The 24,522-nt window shown below is 40.0% G+C and overlaps 1 protein-coding gene and 1 long non-coding RNA gene across 2 annotated transcripts in view; one reads left to right on the forward strand and one right to left on the reverse strand.

Annotated features, from left to right (window-relative positions):
- gucy1b2 (guanylate cyclase 1, soluble, beta 2) overlaps positions 1–24,522 on the reverse strand; it is a 104,605-nt gene that overhangs the window by 72,972 nt on the left and 7,111 nt on the right. Inside the window, exons 4-7 of the mRNA XM_064329908.1 lie at positions 16,685–16,845; positions 14,669–14,768; positions 14,063–14,259; positions 9,989–10,100 (exon numbers count right to left, since the gene is read on the reverse strand). Of these exons, the coding sequence (XP_064185978.1) occupies positions 9,989–10,100; positions 14,063–14,259; positions 14,669–14,768; positions 16,685–16,845 (570 nt within the window). The remainder of the gene's footprint in view (positions 1–9,988; positions 10,101–14,062; positions 14,260–14,668; positions 14,769–16,684; positions 16,846–24,522) is intronic.
- Positions 1–24,522, forward strand: part of LOC135252006 (uncharacterized) — a 364,708-nt gene that overhangs the window by 14,026 nt on the left and 326,160 nt on the right. The window lies entirely within an intron of this gene.

Genomic DNA, 24,522 nt, shown 5'->3' on the forward strand with positions numbered 1-24,522 from the left:
AAGCGTAATTAGTTCAGTGTGAATAGATTTTAGAGTTCAAAAATACTGTCCAAAATAATTTCATTATGGTAAATCCGTAGTTTTGAATGGAAATATGTATTTCGGCACCAGAGGCTGACTAAACTAGAATACCTCAAGTAACCAATGGGTTTTGCAAGCTTCATGGAGAATGGCTATCCCTGGTCACCTGGTATAGGTAGACAATGCCTGACACGCCTACACAATATAATAGCAAAAAAAAATAATTTAATTTGCGGATAACTGTCTTCAACAGTTTCAACACATTAAAATAAATAAGTATATTTTGTGGTAAGGGGTGTGACATTTATCGTTAGGAAATATTAATGTAATGTAGTTATATAGGCAAGATTAAACTGACTTCACAATACTGGAAGTTAAATTAACCTTTCATGATGGTATGCCAGTTTGCAATTGAAAACCTTGTTTTATAATGTATGATACCTGCCTGTTGTGGTATTATTGTTAAACTGCCACTATTAGCAGTATTTGGTTGTGTTTAGTCAGCATGGCGGCTTGTTTTGCAAGCACAAAATGGTGTGTTTTGGTTTTCTTTGTCCTATTGGCTGAAATAGAATCACATGCACACAAGTGGCCACATGGATCAACATTTGCCATTATTGCATTTTACTTTTCATTCCCCATTCATGCTCTATGGAAAGTTTTCACAAAAAACATTTAATATTTCATTTAAAAAATTATTTGGAATTTGAAAAAGCTTGGAATAAGCACACTACTCTGAACTCTGAGCTGAATATTATGAAGTTTGAATTGCATGTCTAGCTTAAAAGCTGTAGGAGAAACATGCAGAAATTTAAGCAAAAAAAAAAAAAATTAGAAATATGATATAAAATGGTGGTGCCAACCCAGTTACATTTAAAAAAAATAAAAATAATTAAAATAAAGAAAAATACAATATGTGAAGAGACATCTACTGACATTGTTTCAAGTCTCAGCAGGTGTTATGATTGCTTGATGTGCGTGATTTTAGCGACGAAACTGCTGTTTTAAAACACAACCTACTGAACTCTAGTCAATCTGTCTCTCCCTTTTCTGTACAGTGTGGTGAATACTTTTAAACACTGCAAAGCCAGAACTAACCCTGGCCCTGATAACATTGGTAGCCGTATGCTGTCCCGCTGTGCTGATCAAATAGGCCCTATTTTAAATTATATTTTTAATGTCATTCTGTCAGCAAATGGTCCCTGAACTATGGAAACAATCTACAATAGTTCCCATTGCAAAAAATAGCCACCCTAAGACTCTGAATGACTACAGGCCTGTAGCCTCACTAGTTATGAAATCATTTGAAAAGTTGATTAAAAAGGAACTTCTGGATAGGACGGAGCATCATCTCGACCCGTTACAGTTTGCATATCTAACCAACAGGGGGGTCCAGGATGCAACTATAACTCTGCTCAACTTCATCTATAAGCAGTTAGAGGGTAGTAAGAACCATGCCAGACTGTTGTTTGTGGACTTCTCATCAGCTTTTAACACCATACAGCCTCACCTGCTGGTGCAGAAGCTTACTGAGCGTTTTGGGTTGGGCACTAACATTGTTGGCTGGATCTTGGACTTCCTCACCAACAGATCTCAGAGAGTGAGAGTGAATGGACATTTCTCTGGACTAACTTTTACATCAATTGGCTCTCCCCAGGACTGTGTCCTCTCTCCTCTCCTATATATCCTATACACTAATGACTGCCGCAGTGAGTTAAAGCAGTTAAAGTCAGACTTAAATTGCTTAGCTTATATTTTGTACTACCCTTGGTGGTTAAATAGGCAGTGTATTATCAAATCATTTACAATTTATAATTTTTTGTTTTGAATTATAGAAATTGGTGTTTTAAAAATCACTGTGCCACCTACTGTGCTTTTTTTCCACATTTTTTTAATTGCCGCTTCTTGACCGTCAGGAAGAGGTCTCATTTGCATGCAGCCTATCACAGTGTGTATTTGCTTATGATTGACATTGAGGGCTAGGCTGTATTTGCCACTGTCACGTCTGGAAAACATGGCACCTTGCAAGCGGCATTGTTGTGTTGAAGGATGCACAAATTCTGACTCACTACACGCAATCCCAAAGGACACAAATGTAAAAAAACAAGTGGGTAGAATTTTTATCATTACATTACATTACAGGCATTTGGCAGACGCTCTTATCCAGAGCGACGTACAACAAAGTGTATAACCATAACCAGGAACAAGAATGACGAAACCCCTAGAGAGAAGTACCGGTCCAAGTACAGGGAACAACCGCATAGTTCAACCTGGACCCTGGTGGTTAAACTGATTAACACTAACAACGAGAACGGCAACAACGCAATCTATGGAAAAATAAAAATAAATAAAGATACAAGTAGTCGTTAAGACTGGCGCATCAACTAAGTCACCTATTAAACAGCTGCCTAGTTACAACCCTAAGTTTAGTCATTTACAGGGGGGGAAGGGATGGGGAGAGGTGCAGCCTGAAGAGTGGGTCTTCAGTCGTCGTTTGAAATGGGTCACAGTCTCAGCTGTTCTGACCTCCACAGGGAGGTCATTCCACCATCGTGGGGCCAGAACAGAGAGGAGACGTGTTCTGGAAGTGCAGGTGCGAAGAGGGGGAGGTGCTAGGCGTCCTGAGGTAGCAGAACGGAGGGATCTGGCTGGCATGTAGGGTTTGAATATCTTTTGAAGGTATGCTGGGGCTGATCCCTTGACTGCCTGGTATGCTAGAACCAATGTTTTGAATTTGATGCGAGCTATAACAGGCAGCCAGTGGAGGGTAGTGAGCAGGGGAGTTACGTGGGAGTGTCTGGGTAGGTTGAAGACCAGACGAGCCGCAGCATTCTGAATGAGCTGCAGGGGTCTGGTGGCAGATGCCGGTAGTCCAGCCAGAAGAGAGTTGCAGTAGTCCAGGCGGGATAGAACCATTGCTTGGACCAGGAGCTGGGTTGAGTAGGTTATCAGGTTCATTGGTGTCAAACAACACAAGAGTCTGCAGTCTGCTTTTTAAACAGACGACTTTTTGAATTGGGCGCAAAAACGAGTCGATTTTTCAATAACTGCGACTGAACCCTGGAGCAGTCCCCACTGTCCAGCTGTAGCGGGGTTGTCTCTGCGTTGTGTTTTCTTGTAAAGATGACACGACAACTGCTGCGTGTAATCTGCATTTATTGCTGTACAGAGCGATAAAAGATTGTTGGAAACAGGTTCGCTCGCAACTTCGCTCTCAATGTCGCGATAAACGGATATTGTTAGTAACAGGCTCGCTCACAACTGCACCTGTTAAAATATCCAAAACGTCTTGTAGTGTATGTATGTAAAGCACATGTACTTTTCCTATGAGGTACAAAATAAAAGAAAATATATATTATTCTGAGAATGGCATGGTTTTATCACTTCGGCCAAGGCTGTAGTTGACTAGCACCATATAGCAACTTTAGCAAGTAGCCTAGCTATAACAAAAAATTGCACAACAGAATGCAACTTAAAAATAAGTTGAGCAGTCCCCACAATTCGATCAAGCACAGTACGGAGGATAACCACAAAGTAAGTTTCTTATATTATTATATGTTGGATGTATAATTACTGAGTTTATGAATTACCTTCGCTTTGCTTACAAGGAGGATAGCTAACAGCTACATTTGCTGACACTAGCTGGCATAGCTGAAAAGCAATCTTAGCATCAACATAATTATCACACGAAATATAAAGCAACAATTCAGGAAAGCAGAATATTATTTATCTAGCTAGCTACGGAGATTTGTTAACTTTGTGCAATATGACAACTCATTTAGCTTTACCTATCTACTGAAATGTAGCCTGTCACCCTATTACTTTATTTTATCTTGATGGCTGTCACAGTCAACATTTTCAGACGGTCCGCCCACTAGCTATCACTCAAAATGCAAGAAGTACGCCCTCAAACCCGCCCACGCAGTATCCGACCTCCATAGTAACATGATAGTAACATTTTTTTGATATGTCCAAAACAAAAAGCATTAATTTTTATCATTAAAAAAAACACATTTTAAAACCATTTAAAAACAATTTTGCAATGGTATAGAATATAAATAATGATACAGTTTTCAAATTTCAATCTGACTTTAAGGAAAAACACTGAAAAGTCATAGATGATAAAATATAATACAAAATGGTGGCCAATTTAAGATGGCGTAAACCCAAATTTATAATTAATTTTTGAATTTAAAAAATATTTGTATCTTTATAGCACCACCTTGTGGTTAGATTGGGCTAGAGTCCTGATCTAACTGCCAATATATGTACCAAGTCTCATAACTTTGTCAAACCGTATTGGAATTAGTTACATTTTTGTGAAAAGCCATGCCCACTGCAATTTCATTTGTTTGTAATGCAGTCATATTTTCTCAGAAGTGCTGGAAAGGTAAGACCTGTATAAATCCATGTAAGTCCAGCCAAAATACCACATTTCTTGCAAATCGATCAATTTTTGTAGTATGAGAAACATTTTAAGTGTTTTTGAAAAAAATCTAAATGGTGGAAAAATGGTGGCAGGCACAAATTGAATTGGGAGTATCTGTTTTATTTGGAATGCCACAGAATCTGAGGAAAAATAATTTTGATTCCAGACCACATGGTTCAGAAGTTATGGTCCAAAACATAAATGGTTGTGTTACAGCGCCATAATCAGGCCAATAGATGTCGTTGTGAGTAGAGGGGGAGAATAGGAACATAACTGCCAAGTTTCGTAGCTCTACAATTTATGGTTTTTGCCCCTCATTCTCTTTTAGTGGAGAAAAAACAAACAAAAAAAAAACAGAATCAATTATTCAATCAAATAATCATAATAACAATCAATGCACCGGATCCAGCGCACACAGCCAATATTACACCACATACAGCAACAAGCGGTGTATCAGTGCCAAGATTTCTCAGTGACCACAGGGACGTATAGCCAATAGCAGCCAATCCAAGAGGTCAGTAAGAAAAAAGGTACAGATTTACGTCTCAGATATGGAACCTGATCACTACAGCAGGTTTTATATCTCAAAAGCACAACAATTTTTCATAAGTAAAAAAAGATTGTGCTATGTAGCACCACCATGTGATCCAATTGGGTAAATACATTGGAGTTTGGGTCTAGATGTGAGTGGAAACACAGCTACCAAATTTCATCAAATTTCATTCTATTGAATGCTTGGTAGTTTTTAGCATTTTGGTGATAAGCCATACCCACACTGCTATTTTGTTGGCTCCTTACTTGTCCATATTTCAATGCATCCAAATTCTGTAAAGAATGTTGTGGAGCTTGATCTACTGAAGCTATGGAAAAAGTTGCAAATTGGTACATTTTTGTAGGCAAAACATTTTAAGTGTTTTTCAGATGCAAATTTGTGAAAAGCCAATATGCCGGGCATGATGGTTTACTGAGGAAAATTAGTTCTCCAGTCAGAGACATGCATGCAGATAGAAAGCTTGTGATACCAGTGTAAGAATGTGGCCTGGCCTCCCCGTCACAAGCATCAAAGCAAATGTGATTGCGGCAATTTAAAATCCACTGATACCCTAATCTAGGCTGACAATCTATGGGTCTCACCTCCTCAGAAGAGACAAACCAGTTGACACAGAACAGCCATATCGGGGGTTGGAGACCCTGCATGCCTAAGATTTCCCATTGCTTTAAGTTTGTTTGCAATATTTAGGTAGGCCAGTCCTTGTCATAAGTTAGTCTGACCCCCCTTCCCTTCTCTCCTAAACCTTAACTCGGCATCACCCAATCAGGGCAAACATCCTCAAGCCATGCTGGGTAAGGTATTTAAGATGGCCACAGGAGGAAGTTGTTTGTATTGCGTTTGGTTTCGGAGCCTGGAAGAAGAAGAGTTTTCCTCTTATTATTTTTGTGGTGGTTCCTTGGTTGTGTGTTTTTAAGCTGGTTTTCTTTTCATCCTGTGACGCTTAAACTGGGAGTGAGTAAGACTTTGGCCAGGTCTGTCTTATCCGTCTCTCTCTCTCTTTTCTTATATTTCTAGTTCAATTGTTTAATGTTTTGTTGTATGTCTTCTGTTTTGTAATTTAGAAGTAGTGAGCCTGCATTCAATAAAGAAGGTCTGATTTCAATTCATAAATATAATTGACTGCTTCATATTAAGTTCAATTATTTAATCTTGAAACCCTACAGCTTGTTTTGACTTGTTGGTTGATTCCATCAGTTTTCTGTAGACTGACCTAGCAAGAATTTGGCAAATTAATTGATAATTCTCATTTTCAATAATAATTATGAAATTAAATCACATAAAATATATTTTACATGTAGGTTGAGTGAGGGGTTCTAGCACGCAATATCTCTTGTGTTCAGTATTGAGTGCTGGACATCATAGCAATCTACTGCAAGTTAGATAGAACTGGGGTCGCACCGTGAGAGAGAAAAAATAACATTCATTTACCACACACAGAAGCTAGCTAAGTTAGCCAGCTATGAAACAATTTTTTTATCGATTGCAAACAAGAAAACAGCATCACTAGAAATAGCGGCAGGAAACAGGTATAAGGTTAGCGAAAAATCATCCTTACAAAATGTGGGGGGAGCATATTTAATTAAGCATGTCTGCACTGGTTAACCAAAATATTTTAACTGACTAGCTAATGTTAACTGACAAGCATGTAACATTCTACCTCTCCAAGTTTGCTTGTCAGTTATCTGTTAACTGTCAACTGTTAACCAAGCAGTTAGCAGCAACTCCCCAAATGCACCTGTTTCAAGTCCTAAAATATGACGGCCACTTGCTATAACGAATGTTCGAAGATAGCTCGGCAGCTGATGTTAGCCGTGTGCTGTTTACCTGTGTCTGACGGCCCGGAAGTTTAGAGACAGAAGTTATGTGCCTACCTCACAAAAAAAAGGGAAAAATGGCCCTAGGTCAGGGCTGAAAAACTTGTCTATAGAAGGATTTTTGATTAACTGGATTGTTTTAATAGGTTAGGAAGTACCAGATAAAGAGAGAGATGTCTCGGTTACCCTCCTTCCCTCTGTCCCTCACCCATCCTGACCAGCCAGTATATCCGTGCCAGTCAAAGTAGAATCAACAATTGCATGCCAGGGTCTCAGAACAGACTTTCTTGTTGACACATTGGCCGACACTTGCTGGGAGGCTTGATACCATGGACATGCTGGATGAGGAGGAAATCCACAACCTACGGACTGTACATTTGGACTCTCTGGTATCCCCACACGATGATGGAACTGAGAGTTTGGTGATAGAAAGCATAAAATTTACCTTGAAAAAAGACAATAATCCTTTATCCTTGTCGCTCAAGACAGGCATAGTTTGAGGTAAACCTGATGTGGAGAGAATTTTGGGAAAAACATAACTGTAAATCACAAGCTACTGCTGAAGGAATCGGCTCAGTGGCAGCACAGCTAATGCAAGAAAGCACAGTGGATTACTCTGGTCTCCCCACAACCCAAGATCCACCCCCTACCAAGCACAGCTCTGCAGACTTCACCACACCAACCCCCACCGTGGAACATCTCAGTGGCACAGAGAGAAGTGCTTGACTCCATGGACTTCATCACACTAGTCCACACAGAGGATGTTGCAGCACACACTGCGGACTCCCCTTCCCCTCTTTTTGAATTCGGGGAACCTCTAGCAGCTGCGCAGACAGAAATGATGAACTCCGTGGACTTCGTCACACCAGTCCACACAGAGGATGCTGCACCACCCACTATGGACTCCCTTCCTCCCCTTTTGGAATCGGGGGGAAATCTCACAGCTGCGCAGACAGAGGTGGAATGCTCTGTGGACCGGTCTGCATCAACACTGACAGAGAATGCTGCACCACCCCCACGAGGGAACCTCTCTCAGCTGAGCAGGCAGAAGTGGTGGACTCTGTGGAGTTTTTCACACCAGTCTGCACAGACAACTCTGCACCACACACTGCAGACTCCCCTTCCCCCCTTTTTGAATCCGGGGAACCTCTGGCAGCTGCGCAGTCAGAGGTGTAGTGCTCTGTGGACCGGTCATCATCAACACCCACAGAGAATGCTGCACCACCCCCCACGGGGGAACCTCTCTCAGATGCGCAGGCAGAAGTGAAGTGCTCTGTGGACTTAGTTTTCAGTTAAAGGAATTTCTTTCATTCAAGGCAATGATTATGCGGGTGGAAAATGTTTGCTGACGTGTGCTCAAGCGTGCAAATTTCAAGACACCGTAGACCTCTCCAAGATTTCTTGGGTGACGATCCTGTGTCTAGAAATATTGTGGTCCATTCTGATACTGTTAACTCTGATACTGACACACTCACATTATCATCCTTAAAACAAAACCTATACCCTAGGTTTTCTCTTAAGGGTGGGGGTGTTCTGACCCTATCGTAAGCTTGTGTTTAAATTTGTCTCTGTTGTGTGGGTTTTGTGTTTCCGGTTTGTCATCTGATTAGCTGTTTCTGTCTCTGTTCACTCAGCTTGAAAAAGCCACCGTTTTCCACTCACCAGTGGGGATTTAGCTCTTTCAGCTCGTGCTTGGTGTGTTGTGTATAGTGATTGCTTCATTTGAATTCACATATTTGACCCTATTTTTGTTTGATTCCGATTCCTGTCTAGCCCTTCTGGTTTGTTTGCTGATTAGATCTCACGTATGACCACTGACTCATTCCCTTCGACTCTGATTCTAACCTTAGCCTGTAGTTTGTTTGCCCAGTGATTTTGTGTTTCTGATTATTTGCTCTTGTATTCAATTCTGATTCTTGCCTAGCTCCTCTGCTTTGTTTGCTGATTGGATTTTGTGTTTGACCATTTGCTCGTTCTACACCTCGACTCTTGTTTTGCCCTCTGCTCACCATATAGTATTTCAGTTAGTTAGTGTGTTCCCAGCTGGACTACAAATCCTTCCATTGGGACACAAGTTTGTTATTTTTCTCTGTTATTTTTCCTTTATGTTTTTTGAAGGTAGTCTGGGTGGAGATTTAACACCCCGTTAGGGCTACGCAATTCACACTTTTTGTTTCAGACTATCAGCTAACTGTCCAAAGTTCAGCGTTGAAAGCCACCCTGTGCCCAGTACTCTTCGAAGACTGACCAGCTTTCAGTTAGATTTGGATAAGCAGATACAGACTGGAATTACTGGTCGGTTTGCAGTACGTTTCCCTCACCCATTCCCCACTCATTTCCCTTATCGTTCACCCTGTTATGGTCTGACCCAAGACCAGGTCATACCAATATATCCAGTTTCGTGACAATCTCACTTTGTGTTCAAAAGTTTTTAGCATTTTTGTGATAAGCCATGCCCACATCAAGGTTTATTGGCTGTTTTTCATCCATATTTTAACATCAAAATTCTGTATAAAATCTTAATTTTTTGTCAGACAAATTTTCTGTGTTTTTTTTTTTTTTTTAAAAGGCTAAATTGCAGGACATTATGGGTTATTGAGGCAAATTCATTGTCCACCCACAGACATGTATGGGGATATGAAGCTCGGGACAAAGATACTGAGAAATATCCTTGTAGAAATACTCAGTTTTGATAAATTACCCTATTGGCCAAGTTTTCCTAATAGTGCAGGCCTTCCAGTAGTACAAAGGCTGCACCAAATGTCAAGATGATTGGACCACAGAAAGTCTAACCAATGCATGCTAAAATCTTATTGGCAGATGGCAGCTACATTTATTGAAGAGTCCAGTGCAATCTGTTTGGAATTATAATCATAATAATTGTTCAGATTATAATAATAATCTGAACAAAAACAATAGGGTTCAAGCAGATTTGCTGCTTGGACCACATAATAATAATAATAATTCAAACAAAAACATTATGGTTCTGGCAGCTTTGCTGGTTGGACCCCTAAAAAAGACTGGACAGACCGACAAACAGTAACTACATTTAGTTTAACTGGTTTCAATAGGGAGTTTGGATAAGAAGAAAGCAAGAGTTACGTGTAAGTAAGCAAGCACGTTATGTGTTTTGCACAGTAACATATATGCACAAAGAGTGCATAGACAGACCTTGCCCAAACCTCACAATGCTCCGCAAAATTTCCCAGGGTGCTCTTCTCTGGGGACAATTGGGGAGGGTTTCGTACCTTGCCTTCATCTTCCTCAAGATCTCCTCCCTCTCCTGGATCAAAAACAATAGTTGCTAAGGTTAAACAGTTGGGCACACCTCTGAGGCAGACAAAATTATTTTAGTAAATGCTTAAGAGGCTATTTTAAGAATTTTTGAAACAGATGATTCTTTTTAAATACAAATTGTTGACTAGACAACCAATGTACTAAGCAGTTGAACAAAGTTTATATAAAAACATTTTTTTTTAAATTCAGGCTTCTCTGTACAAAGACCTTTGCTGATCACAAAACAGACAGGACAAAATTTGGGGTTCAAAATTAAATGGATACACTACATTTCAAAAAGCATGTGGACACCTGAACTTCACACCCATATGTACTTGTTGAACATCTCATTCCAAAACCATGGGCATTAATATGGAGTTGGAGCCCCTTTTGCTGCTGTAACAGCCTCCACTCGATTTCCCAGATTTTGGGAAATGGTTGCAGGGATTCAAATTCAGCCACAAGAGCATTAGTGAGGTTGGGCACTGATGTTGGGTATAAGGCCTGGCTTGCAGTTCGACATTCCATTTCATCCAAAAGGTGTTTGATGGGGTAGAGGTCAGGGCTGTGTGCACGCCAGTCAAGTTCTTCCACACCATACTCGGCAAACCATTTCTTTATGGGCCTCGTTTTGTGTATGGGGACATTGTCATGCTGAAACAGAAAAGGGCCTTCTCCAAACTGTTGCCACAGATTTGGAAGTGCACAATTATCTAGGATGTATGCTAATATTTCCCTTCACTGGTACTAAGGGGCCTAGACCAAACCATGAAAAACAGCCCCAGACCATTATTCCTCCTCCACCGAACATTACAGTTAGCACAATTCGGGCCAGTACAGCTGGAACTATGCATTCTGCCAAACTCAGATTCGTCTGTCAAACTGCCAGCTCATGACGCATGATTCATCACTCCAGAGAATGAGGTTCCACTGAGGTTCCACTTCCAGGTGCTTTACAGCCCTCCAGTTGACGCCCGGCATTGCACATGGTGATCTTGGCTCAGCCACGGAAACTAATTTCCTGAAGTTCTTGACAAATAGTTCTTGTTCTGAAGTTGTTTCCAAGGTAGTTTGGAACTCTGTTGTGAGTGTTGCAACCGAGGACACAAGCAAATGGTCCTGTTCTGTAAGCTTGTGTGGCCTACTGCTTTCTGTACTTAAGTAGGATATTGGCGACTTTTGCTGAGTATAAACAATATTAGCAACTTTCACTTTCTACTCCACTACATCGATAAAGAAATGATGTACTTTTTACTCAAATACATTTCTATTGACAACTGTTGTTACTTGTTACATTTGGTATGGTTGGTCATCTGCTGAATTTTCTCTAGATTGGCTGGTATAACGTGGGGAAAACATGCACAGTCATTTCCCCCCTCTTTTAAAAATTATTTGGTTGCTGATATAGGGTGATACCACCACATACAGGGCATTGTATTGTTAGACAAGTAGGATTGCCGACAGGACTTAATTGAGATTGTGTGGCGTCATGTACACCAACTGTATATGGTGTACACTGACTTGACTTGACGTGGCATGCATGCTTCCCAGCTAACACGGGTGCGCTGGTTAGCTGATTGATTTCTGTGTCAGTTTAGCAGCTAAAAGTCACTGATTGTAGCTATATGCTAAAGTCAGAAGCCAGAGACTTTGGAATGGTAGAAGAGGAGATGGCTTCTGAGAACAATTTCCAGTGCCAGTGCACTGACGACCATCCATGGTCTTATTTAAAATAAATGTTTACCTTTGCTGGCGTACAAAGACTCAAACAAGATGATGTGTCTACGTTGTTTGCCACAACCAAAGGAAATAAGTGCCATCAAATTTGAGGATGCACATCGAGGTAAGATAAATAACATTGACTACAACAACTGCTTACTCAACCCAAGATGAACTAAGTTAGCTAGCTAGCTAGTTAACATTAGCTTGCTGTTATTAGCCAAGCAGGAAAGTGTTTGCTGCTGCTATCTGTAACCATGAAAATATTTTTGAATGGAGATTCTCTTGGGATTTGCTGCAAAACATTAAGCTAATTAGAATGAAAGTTAGTCTATTGATTGGCTTTAACATACAGTGCATTCATGGATGACTATACGTTTTTTAAACTTACAGTAGCGCAAACATCAACTAGCTAAAGGTTGTGATGACACGAGGCAATCTCAACTAACATTAGCTAGCTAACATTAGGTTAACATTACGTTTGTGTGGAGTCAATAAAGGAATGAAACATAATGTTGCCACAACCTGCCTTACCTTGCTGGAGGGCACATGAAGAGTGAATGGCTTGGAAGAGTGAAGAGTGCAGTCAGTGGCTTGGGTCAGACATGCATATGACAGTCATTCCAATTAATTTAGCTATGATGAGTTTTTCTTGTTAAATTATTTATCGTTGAGTTTAGATCATTTCCTTTTTGAAATAAGACCCTTACAAAAAAAACTATGAAACTAAGTTTACTTTTATTAGGTAAACTTACGTTTTTTACAATACAGTTGTATTGGTGTATTTGCTACTCGCAGCTATAGAGAGCAGAGCCAGGGGCATTACCTACTACAGTAAGTGAAGGCACTTATTTCCCATTTTGGGGTAAACAAAGAAGGCACTAGAGACTTCAATGTGGCACCTTACGTCTTTACACTATACAGAGATGTTAGATGTTGTATAAAATGTTCGGTTTCATTTTATTGCTAAATGTTTTTTTTTTAATTACGTTTGAAAACTTGAGTACATTAAAACCCAGATACTAGGAGACTTTGACTCAAGTATTTTTTTTTTAAATAAGTGATTTGCACTTCTACTAGAGTAATTATTTAAAGGAGTAACATGGTGGTTGAACGTGATACTTCCCAGTTGTCTTTAGGCAACAACAAAACAAATGTGCATAATTTTTTTATTATTCAGTCATTTCAATGTACTTTAAAACGTATTTTTCTAAGCCTAAATTTCCCACTATAAAAGTTCACCCGAACCGTCTGGGCGTGGTAATGAGAACTGTCAGTTAGCTATGATTGACAGACCGTGCCCCGTTACCATAGCTACCCCCATGATAAGCGCTCTTTTTGGGAGACTTTTCACAAGCTAGCTAGCTTAGTAGTATATCAAGTATCGATAGATAGCTAAGATAAGGACGTTGACTTATATCCAATTATAATTTTTGCTATCTAGCTAGCCAAGTTAAGATAAAAGCACAACTATAACGTCCTCATAAAAGCAAACTAGCTAGCTAACGTTATCAATAACATTGCCTTATGAAAGCAAACTACCTAGCTAGCTAACGTTAGCTAGCTAGCTAGCTAAATGAATATAACCAGAAATAATCTAATAGTCCTTAAAATCACTCTAACTTAAGTGAACCTAACGTTAGTCAAATATTTGCATTGTCTTGCCCGTAAGCCAGCGACACAAACTATGGGTCTCGAGTTATCCATGGGTTTACGGGGCGTGGAAAGGGGAGTGGTTACTGTGTTTGTGACGCACCAAATTGACAACTTTCTCAACCGGTTGAAAATAGGACGATAAATTTAAAACGCGTATTTCTCCAAAAATACAGAACGGACATATTTAATACTTTACTCATTGTGTTTCTTCAATGCCTCTTGTGCAAATAGCACATAAAACCGAGAAAGTGTGAAAATCACCATGGTACTCCTTTAATGGTTTTACCTTTACTTTAACTCAAGTATGATATTTGAGTACTTTTACCACCTCTGAAAGTCACTGAGCTCTTCACTACGACCCATTCTACTGCCAATGTTTGTATCAATGGAGATTACATGGCTGTATGCTTGATTATATGCACCTGTTAGCAATGGGTATGCCTGAAATCGCCGAAACCAGTAATTAGAAGGGGAAATGTAGTGTATGTCCAAACGGAAATACAGCTAAAACACTGTGCCAGGTACTAATTCAATGTATACACACTGTTTTAGAGGCAGGATATAATGGCAGGTGCAGAATGAAATGTTTCAGACCTCTCTGGCCTGCTCTTCATCTGACTCATTAGCGCCTTCGGTCTGCCCCACTCTCCATTTTGGCCTTATGGTCTTCTGAACAACCAAAAAAACCACATGCTCTTTCTTCCCTGTGCGCTCATCCTCTTCTAATTGGTTGAGAATGGTCAATGTCACTTCACTGTCAAAGAAGTCCTTGGCCACAGCTTCAATGATGCCTGTGGAGGTGAAAATAATGTCACCATGGAAACAGTGGCACACTGCCACAAAAAAGGACCTCAGATAAAATCCTTGTCTGCTGTGGAGAAAACTCAGACTGCAGCATGTCACTGACACTCTTCATCAAAGTCATGGCTGTGGACACCACCACAATAGCACTGTTAGCAGTGGTGATCATACAAGTAGCTGGCTGTGATGTACTGAGGCTGTAAAAGCAGTGAACGATCTGCTTGTATTAAAAGTATTTGGTTGTATTTCACAGACATACACAGATTACATGAACAGCTTCCTGGGCTTTTAGTAAAGGCAGAGACCATCAGGCTATTCATGGTGGTTCTATGGGTGTAGCAGTCTGGTCTTCTCATTGTCTATTCTTAAGCTTTCATGCTATTATATCCTGTGTCCAACCTGGCACAATGTGGTACAGTCCTCTTCGGTCAGAGTAGTAGTGGAGAAGCATTTTTCCATCCATCGTCCACTCCACCCGGAAGGATGGTGCATTCATTTCCTAAAATACAGGAAACCATCATTATATCACGTATGTCGTATAATGAACAGCTACATACTGCAGAATAGTTCAGTATATTGTATAAAATGTCAAGATCAGAATTCGACATATTTACAACATGTTGCATTATATTCAATTTCTAGGGTGTCTGTGGGTCCTTAAGAAGTCTTAATTTGTCTTAAATTAAATTTTACAAATAAGGTTTGTAATGGAGAATCAGGGCAATTGGAGGACCATGCCTACTGGTTAAGTAGGCGCGCTCACACCTGGATAACATTACAAATCAATCTAGGGTTTAAAAGTGTGCATTCCAGTAGGTGTCTGAGACTGGCTATCACATATCCCTCAGAGAGAGCAAGTTAGCTGTCGGTTTTTCTTAATTTATTTTGCCTTTGGTCTTTTAATTTTTTTTATTTTCCCCTAGAACCTGTGAGGGGGACCAAATCAGAGTCAACTACCAGACATATACGGTCAGTATTAAGCGGTATAAAGTTTTATTTCATTGTACAGATGGATTTACTAACAGTGGCTTCCGCTTTATGACTCTAATATATATAGCTATATATAGCTACATTCTTGTAACTAAGATGATTGTGCTTTCATTTGTAAGGTTTTTTAGCTGGAGTGTGTTGTGTCATTATGGAGGTAACATTTAATGTTTACTTCAGAGTCGATGAGTGAATGAATGATCTTTTGGGTCAAAGTAATTTATCTTTTATTTTGAAATAAGCTTGCTTCCACAATAGCTTTGTAAGCAACCAATATCCAATATCACAGCATTAACATAAAACAATTGGGGAAGCGGGCTATGCCTGAGTTAATATTATTTTATACTGAAATTATTAACCAACTTGTCAGTTTAATTAAGCATTTTACACCCGCAGTCCTTCTGATGAGCCATGTTCATCAGGCTGTGTTGTGTGATGAAATAAATGTAGCATCAATCTCACTTGGCTTTCAGTAGTTTTCTTTTTTGTATTCAGTGCAAACTGCATGTGAAAACAATGCCAAAAATGTCTATGAAACAGGGTGGTTTACAGAAATATGCCCCTTATCAGACTTCCAACAGGAACTGTTTACTGACGGGGAGTCTGCTGGGTGTGAAAAAGAGACAGTGCTCAGTTGTAGAACATCATACTGGATCAGCATTATGTAAACCTTCTATGTAAAGGTTCTCCATAATACAGTGTAACCTGTTCGATATTTTTGGAAGCTGATGTCATGGGGAACAAGTTGGTGTCTCAGCTACACAAGTTAATGTGATATGCTTAGAGATAGGTCATGCAGGATCAATGATATACTGTTTTGTTATGATTGCGTCTTTATTTGATGACTTATTTGATGGAGTTTGCCTTTCATATGTGGGTATATAAGGGGAAATAGAGCAATGGTTCGGGGAGACTCGTCAATACAACCTCCTGTGCCCCTTTTCCAGATATAGCCATCTCACTGCACACACACTTTTTAGTGTTTTTTTTTTTTTTCGTGTTTGATAATTCTGTATTATAATAATCAACATTGTTAATATATAATCAAGGGTGTTCCCGTGCAAACCGCTGCAATACAGTTTGTTATAGGCTGTCAGTTGGACAGCGTAATTGATCCAAAGAATCACCCACAAATTGCCCACCCACTTTCTGCTCAGGGCCACCGAAAAATCCATTCCCGGCTACACCACTGGTATGCATGTCTCTCTCATAGCCTACATTTATATTATTACTTACTAATAACAAACACAGTACAAAAATAAATTATGAAGAAAAACACATGGACTCAGCTATCTATGAATTCTAAAGTACTCATTGTGACATCAGAGCAAAGACTATACACAGTATTTCTTAGGTTTACATCTTGGATTTTTCAGCTAATCTAATGTATTGTTTGGATGTTCACCAGAACAGCAATGATTGCCTCACCTGATAGGAGAGTGCCAGGTAGCTGTGCAGAGCATCCAGGTTTTCGATGAACTCCACTAGGTTCCCCCCCAGTGTGCGCAGCATGGTGTCGTACCCAGACATTTTACAGAAGCTGAAGAAATACTCCCCAAAAAGCTTCAGCACCACCTCAGAGGAAACATCTGGACAGGCAGGAGCACAACCATTAGAGAGTCATACCCAGCCATCAGAGATCCACAACTAACCATTAGAGAAACATTCCCAGCCATCAGAGATCTACACCTATCAGAGTGCCATGTCACAGCATCAAAGATCCACGCCTAATCATCAGGAAGACATGCCTAGCCTTCAGATATCCACACCTAATTGTCAGATAGCCATTCCCTGCCGCACCGAACCATCAGAGAGCCTTTCCTTGTTATCAGATATCCATACCGAGCCATCAGAAAGCCATTCCCCATTATCAGAGATCCACACCTAACCATCAGAGAGCCATGCCCAGCCATCAGGGCTCAATGGCTAACTATTAGACAGATATTCCCAGCCATCAGAGATCCATGCCATACCATCAAAGAGACCTGACCAGCCATCAGGCAGCCAACTGACCTATGAGCTGTCAGCTGATTCGCCTGACCCCACCTCCTACTCATCCACCGTCCACCTAAGGTCTCTATTCAACCATTTCACAGAACAAACAATATAGGAATGACATTTAATACATATTTATAAAACGGACAATGCTGGTCCTGGATGCTGATTGATCAATACAGCATGGTCTATCATATCTAATAACATTAGTTAAAAGCATCATAATTAAAAGCATCTAAGTTATCATAATAATGTTTGCTAGGTAGCTTAGGATGTGGTGTGATGTGTAACGCTGCTAGCTATGCAGTCACATCAAATCCTAAAAAAACATTAAACAAACACACAAACAAAATTGTCAGTTTCTGACACAGCCTCTTAGCCACTGCTAATTAAAGTTATGAGTACTTACCGGGGACAAAATGGCTGATTTACTACAAATATAAATGTGGCTTGATTGCAGGATTTCTGGCTTTCCAGTATACTGGTCCTAGCATTCCCCTCATGTCTAATCACCTGAATCTACTTGTGCCTCTTCAAATCCATCTTCTTGCACAGGAGGACAGAACGGGTTCTTGGCTTTGTTGTTCGTACAGCCCACCATGCAACAAGGTTTGGGCATTTTTATAATCGTGATAATCCCCTGAGTGCTCATACTAACTATATGGAGCGCAGCGGATTGTTTTCCTCCATTGTGGGAGCGTAGCCTCTTACATACTTAATCAAGTTCAAAAGCTTTGTAAAAGGAGATTTAAATTCATAAAAGGGATTAACAAAGTGAACTACAAGAGATTCTTCAGGTTGAGTTCTGTTAGTAGAATGAGGTGATATAAATGGAAATTAGCAAAAGGTAAATTTCACACAGACATTAGGAAGCATTTTTTCATGCAGAGTAGTCAATGAGTGGAATATGCCTGCTAGGTCATATAGAAGCGGCATAATCTCTGGGGGGTTTGATACTATCTGGCCTATAGGTAATCAGAGCACTAGGTGCAGTTTATTTAGGAAAATGGCAAGCGTTGTTGGGCTGAATGGCCTGTTCTTGTCATAATGTTTGGTACAAAGACTTTTTTTTTTCCTTGATTTGCCTCTGTACTCCATAATCAAACAATACTAAACAACAATACTAAAGTGCACATACTAAGCTTTTATTTAAGGGTTGTTTTTAGAGGTTTGAATATCTGGTCTTCATTCTTGGCTTTTGATTGCCTTTAGAGTCTGTTTGTCAACACATAGGCACATCTTAGGCTTAGCAAAATCAACAGTTTAGAACATCATTAAGAAGAAAGAGAGCACTTGGAAGCTTAGAAACCGCAAAGGGCCTGGTAGGCTAAGGAAGACCACTACAGTTGGTGACCAGAAACGCAGAGGCAGGCATGGATGTGTTGGTGACTACTGTCCACAGAAGACTTCATGCACAGAACTACAGAGGCTGCACTGCAAGATGTAAGTTACCTAAAAGAACCTGAAGAGTACTGGAAAAAAGATGAGACCAAAATTGTGGAGGCTAAAAGGAACTGATCCAAAGCACACTCCCTCATCTCTCAAATGTGGTGGGGGTCAGGCCTGGCCCGTGGCATAGGCGGTATAGGCGAATGCTAGGGGCGCCATCCATCCATAGGGGCGCCCCAAATGAGGGAAGAAAAAAAAATTAAACATTTTTAACTTTTACTATTTTTTACTAATACTATTTTAATACTAGTATTTCAAAATTTTACAAAAAAAGCCCACAACAACATAACTACATAGCCTCTTAAATAGGCCCTATTTTCTGGGTTGCCCGCAGCATCACCCCCCCCCCCCCCCCCCAATGCTCTTAGTTAGACTTACCTGATTGTGGGGGATGGGCGAGTTATCTGAACTAGTGAGTGACACTGACCGTGAAACGTGATACGATTAACAGCAGTACCATAATTCATATATACAGTATCATGTCTAAAATATCAAAGCCCTCTGGTGCCCAGGGAAGAAAATGAAGAGAAGAGGAGGAAAAACGGGAAAAAGACGTGAGGTAATGTGATCAATGATTAGTTTATCTATTGCATAGTAGTTACCGTTGGAGAGTTACACTCTGCGTGTTACTAACTTTGGACGATAGTAGCGTTCGCTAATTCAATAAATAGCTAGAGTTAACGTCAGTTACTCCCACCTTAAATTCATTAGGGAAAGTTGGAAAGACTATTCAGGTGTTTGGGGAATAACCTACAGCATAATTTTGAGAAATACACTTTTTCTTTTAAGAGTGCTGCACAAACCAAAACTGTGGTTGGTAGTTCTATTTGGACGGTCGTTATGCAAAATCTGGTTGGTAGTTCTATCTGCACCATTGTTAAACAAAAACCTCTGGTCGTTAATTCTATGAAACCAACAATTCTATCAAGAAAAAATAGTCCCTTCTTGTTTTATACCATACAATTAGCACCAATTTGGGTCATTTTTGTCATTACATTATTTAAGAAAACTACATGAAACCATAACTCAATCAAATTAATCTCCCTAGCTCTATCTTGCATTTTAAAATGTTGTGGTCTCGCAGTGTAGACATTACATTTTTCCAAGACGCTGGGTTTGAATGCCAGTTAGCTTTATGATAGGTTCGCCGTCACTTGTCACCTAGCCAATATTAAAATTCTGGATTTTAGGTCAGAATGGTCTCGCGACATGCTTGTTATCCCGGCTAGCTAGCTAGCTAACTATTGAATTGTATTCAAAACAGCAGTTACTACAAACCGAATCGTTCACAAAGATACGGATGAAAATGCGTCCCGTAGCCATGAGTGAAATACGGAACGCCTATTCTACTGTCCAAATAAGGGACGATTCCGTATTTTGCGGGATGGTTGGCATGCCTAAATGGGTGAAAGCCCAAGCCAAATTTTCCACTTTGTGGGACAATAAAGTTAAAGTTAATCTTGTGTCCCTTTACTGAGAAATAATGCCCACCCTTGGACCAACCACAATCGAGTATTCAGCCAAGCCATTGTATAAGTCTAGTTAGCCAAAGTTAGCCCTGCTTGTAATAGTCCATTAAAATGCTTTTCCTTTCCATCTTTTGTAATTAATAGTTGTAAGCCTTTGCATTTTCATTATTGATTAGTCTTATATGTATATGTAGAATTGGCTGCGATGCAAGGGACACCAGCTAAAATCTTGCCTAGGGCACCAAATTGGTCAGGGTGGGGGTGCTTTGATTTGGGCAAGTATGGTATGACTAACGCAGGTCGTTACTACAGTAATTTGTCTTCAGTGATGATGAAACTGCTCATGACTACAGCAGTTAGAATTCTGAAGTGTATAGAAGCATATTATCTGCTCAAGTTCAAGTAAATGCCTCCTAACTCATTGGGCATTACTTCATCAATAAATCTTTGCATTACTGTGTATGCCATGGCCCACCTGCTCATTTGCAAAATATCTCAGCCGAGAATAATTTCCCCACAACCTTGTTCTGCTTCAGTTCTGCTGCCTCACAATAACGTCCATGTGCTTTGTTAATATTTGGTTATTATTATTTGCTCTGTTTTTACTAATTTGGCTATTATTATTTGTATGTTGTACAGTATGTTAGCTATTTAGTATATTAGTTTATTAATTGTGGCAATTACCTGATTTGCAATCTTAACCTTGATAATCGGCTGAGAAGAGGATCCTCTCAGATTTGTTATACATATCTTGTTTAGGCTCATTTGTGCTACTAGTACACTGTTGGAGTGAGTAAAAGTTGGCCAGAAACTCTTACAAGATAACTTGCACGTGTGAGAAACTTTTTTTTTTTTTTTTAACCTTGCCTTTCAGAGCTGCCGGTTAAGTCATATGACATAGTGCTGCAAATGGAGTAGGATGTCCATAGCCTAAAACAAATTCATGAAAACAACCCAAATTGCCTTCATTTGCAAAAGAACACTCAAGCCCTTCACTCAAGCCCACTCTGGCCTGGACACTGGCTTCCTGAGATTGCTCAACTCAGACATTCAGTGCTCCTGCAACCAAGCTATGAGTGGAAACAACAAACTCTGTTCTAGCTTTATTAGACAATAGTAGACGACACATGACAACTGTGCCAAACGTGGAGTTTTTAAGTACCACCATTGTCACGTAGTTCATACATTTAACAAGTACCCCCTCTCTGCAGTCTGCAACTATACGCCCCAAGCATGACACACTGGACAATAGCAGGAGTTCATAAAAATATTTTTTCACCACTAAAAATTTGTATTCTACTTTGTGAAGTAATCACTTTTAGAAGTAAACACCTGTGTACCTTCTGAGATGGTTGTGTGTAAAACCACACATGGTGTTTATGCCATTGTGGCCTTTTTCACTTTATTCTGGTTTGATCAACAATTCATTTATCCTGTAGGGAACAGTAATGTGGCTAATGTGTGACACATTTGGAACAGCAATTTAAGTCTGAGTGTAACAGCTTGTTTGGTCGCATCGCATTCATCCACAGTGTTAGCAGAAAAATGTACGCACCCAGTGAGGTGTTTTCCTTCATATATAAAGCCATTATCTAAACCAGCTTATCTTGAGCAGGGTTATGGGGAATTCTGGAGCCTATTCCAGTTGGCATTGGGTGAGCGGCAGGAATACACCCTGGACAGGCCGGCAATCTATCACAGGGCACACACACCATTCACTCACACACTCATACCTATGGGCAATTTAGAGTCTCCAATTAGCCTACCTGCATGTCTTTGGACTGTGGGAGGAAACCCACACGGACACGGAGAGAACATGCAAACTCCATACAGAAAGGCCGCAAGCCAAGATTCAAACCCACAACCTTCCTGCTGTGAGGCAACAGTACTACCCACTGCACCACTGTACCGCCCCTTATGAAATTTGCTAAAGTGCCTTGCCATAGGGTAATCATGATTAGTAGTCCTAATTGCGTATTTATGTTCTGCAAGACGGTCACGTAAACAACGTTTAGTACTACCAACATAAAAGATACCCGCGCACGTACAAGTTAACCGATTGTGGCAAACACGCCTGCCACAGGCCACCGAAGTGGCTTTCCTTGGGACCCTCCAGCACAGAGACACAGGGAGATGATGTTCAAATAGTCCACATTTATTTGCAAGGGTTTGGCAAGATGTTACTACCAAGGAGCAGATGTTAAAAACACTGTCATGACAGAGAGGCTCCCCTGTGTGGGTGGGGATGGCAGATTTAACCTGTGCGCACTGATTACATCACTACGCACAGGTGCAGCCACTCCTGTTCCTGGGTCCAATTAGCCTGGCCAATTCTCTCATTCTTAACCAATCATCCAATTGGCCAGGTCTAATTAGCTTGACCCAGGGCAGGTGTGGCTGCTTAAACTAGCCATCCCCACACCACACCGATATATGACAAAAGTAGTATTACAGTTTATGAAATCTTTAATATTAAATGTTCCCTTATTTTTAAAATCCTTTAACAAGGGGGGGTGACTGTATCCACAAACTTAATCAAAGGGAAACTTATTGGATACATTGTCTTGATGCTTTAAACTTTGATGCCATTGAATTCACCTCTTTTTATAATTACCACTTCCTTTTTTTGTTATTGCCACTTCAGTGTTTGTAATTGTTACTTTGTTTTAACTACCTGTGTGTTTACATAAATTGATATACTCTATATTGTATGGTTACTGCCCCCTGTTGGCCCCCTGAGGCTTCATAAGGGGTCACCTGTTTGCCATTAACTATGCCCTGTTGAAGACCAGGTGTTTCTGATCGAAACATGTTGGCGTTTGTGGCGCTTGTGTTCGTACAGCCGTGATGAAATAAAGCCTTTTTAATTCATCTCCTCCGTTAACTTTTTTGAGTGCCTGGATCTACATTTCTCTTCAAGATTACTTTGATTCCCTGGGATTCAAGAGCACCTAGTACTCGTGTTTGATACTGTTTGCTCCCGTGTGAGCCCTTGGTTGTCCTCTCTTAATTGATCAGCGAGGGGATGTGCTGCAGCATTTCCTTGCGGAAAATGTAGTCTCTTTATCTCTCTTTATCTTTTTCTCCCTTTATGTTTGTCAGGATCAGCATTGGACAGCCCCACAGAAGAGGATCTGGATATTTTGTTTTCCAAACTATTTAAATAAGATTTTTTGAAAGTGAAATTTACTTTTCAGTAACTTATATGGGTGTTTAACTAGTGTTTTATGTGTTCTGCTCTCCTTTTCACCTCTCTTCACTTCCAGTTGTCCTCTCTCCACCTTCCTCTTATGTAATGTCCCCTCGCTGATCAATAAAGTATCCTATCATATGTGGAGACGATGTAGAGGAGAGAAAACTAATTGCAATCAAAACACTCGGGTCTCCCAGAAAGTAGTTCCGTAGCTACCACTACGGATAACGTTAGCTAGAGTTAAATGCAAGATCTGGCATACAATGTTGTCGCTAGCAAGCTCTTGTAGAAGTCAAAGTCTCTAGCACACCAATGCTAGCTAGGTAAATATGTTGCTCTTTTATAATATTGTAAAGGCCAAATGTAAAAAAAAAAAAGAATACATACCTTTTTATGTAGCCTCTTTAATTTTTTTTTTTTTTTTTTTTTCTCTTCTGGAGAACTTCCATTGTGTTGACTGGATATGTAGCATTTTTCTGTTGCATTTGTTTTCGGAGTTTTTGTGTTTTTGAGTTTGCATTGCTTCTGTATTTGCAGCGTGTTTGCTGTTAATGTTTGTTTTGGCTTTCTCCAGCACGTTTTTCATTTGCAGCGCGTTTCCATTGTTGTATTTGTTTTGGATTTTCGTATGTGTTTTTGAATTGGCATCGTTTCTGAAGCTGTAGCACGTTTCTCCGAATGGAAATGTTTTGGGCCGTTGTAGCGCATTTACCCTTATCAGCCACCGTAGTTTTATAGCTCAGCGTAACCTAAAGTTTTCTCATCGCATTCACTTACACATTCACTCTGTGGTAGCAGTAAAAGACACTGCACCCGTTATCAATGATTTTCGTAATTTCTTAGAAAATATTATTATTCAGGACTTCTGAGCATAGCTAAGCCATATGTAATGCAAGTGTTCCTTGGTAGCTTAGTAGTTTTTATGTTTCATGCACCAGATATGACATGAGAGTTTTGAACATCGCCAAAATGTGGTGGATGGTTGAACATTGTTTTCATGTCGTCCCATCCCCATATAAGAAAATTTTGCATACTGTAGAGTACAGAAATACATACGAGAGTTCATTATTACACATTTAGGTACTGTACTACATTGAGTGACAATGCGTTTGCATTATCTTTTAATCTGATATCAATGTTTCATCATAAACCTTCATAAG

The sequence above is a fragment of the Anguilla rostrata genome, chromosome 3 (genome assembly GCF_018555375.3).
Source record: "Anguilla rostrata isolate EN2019 chromosome 3, ASM1855537v3, whole genome shotgun sequence".
Classification (NCBI taxonomy): Eukaryota; Metazoa; Chordata; class Actinopteri; order Anguilliformes; family Anguillidae; genus Anguilla; species Anguilla rostrata.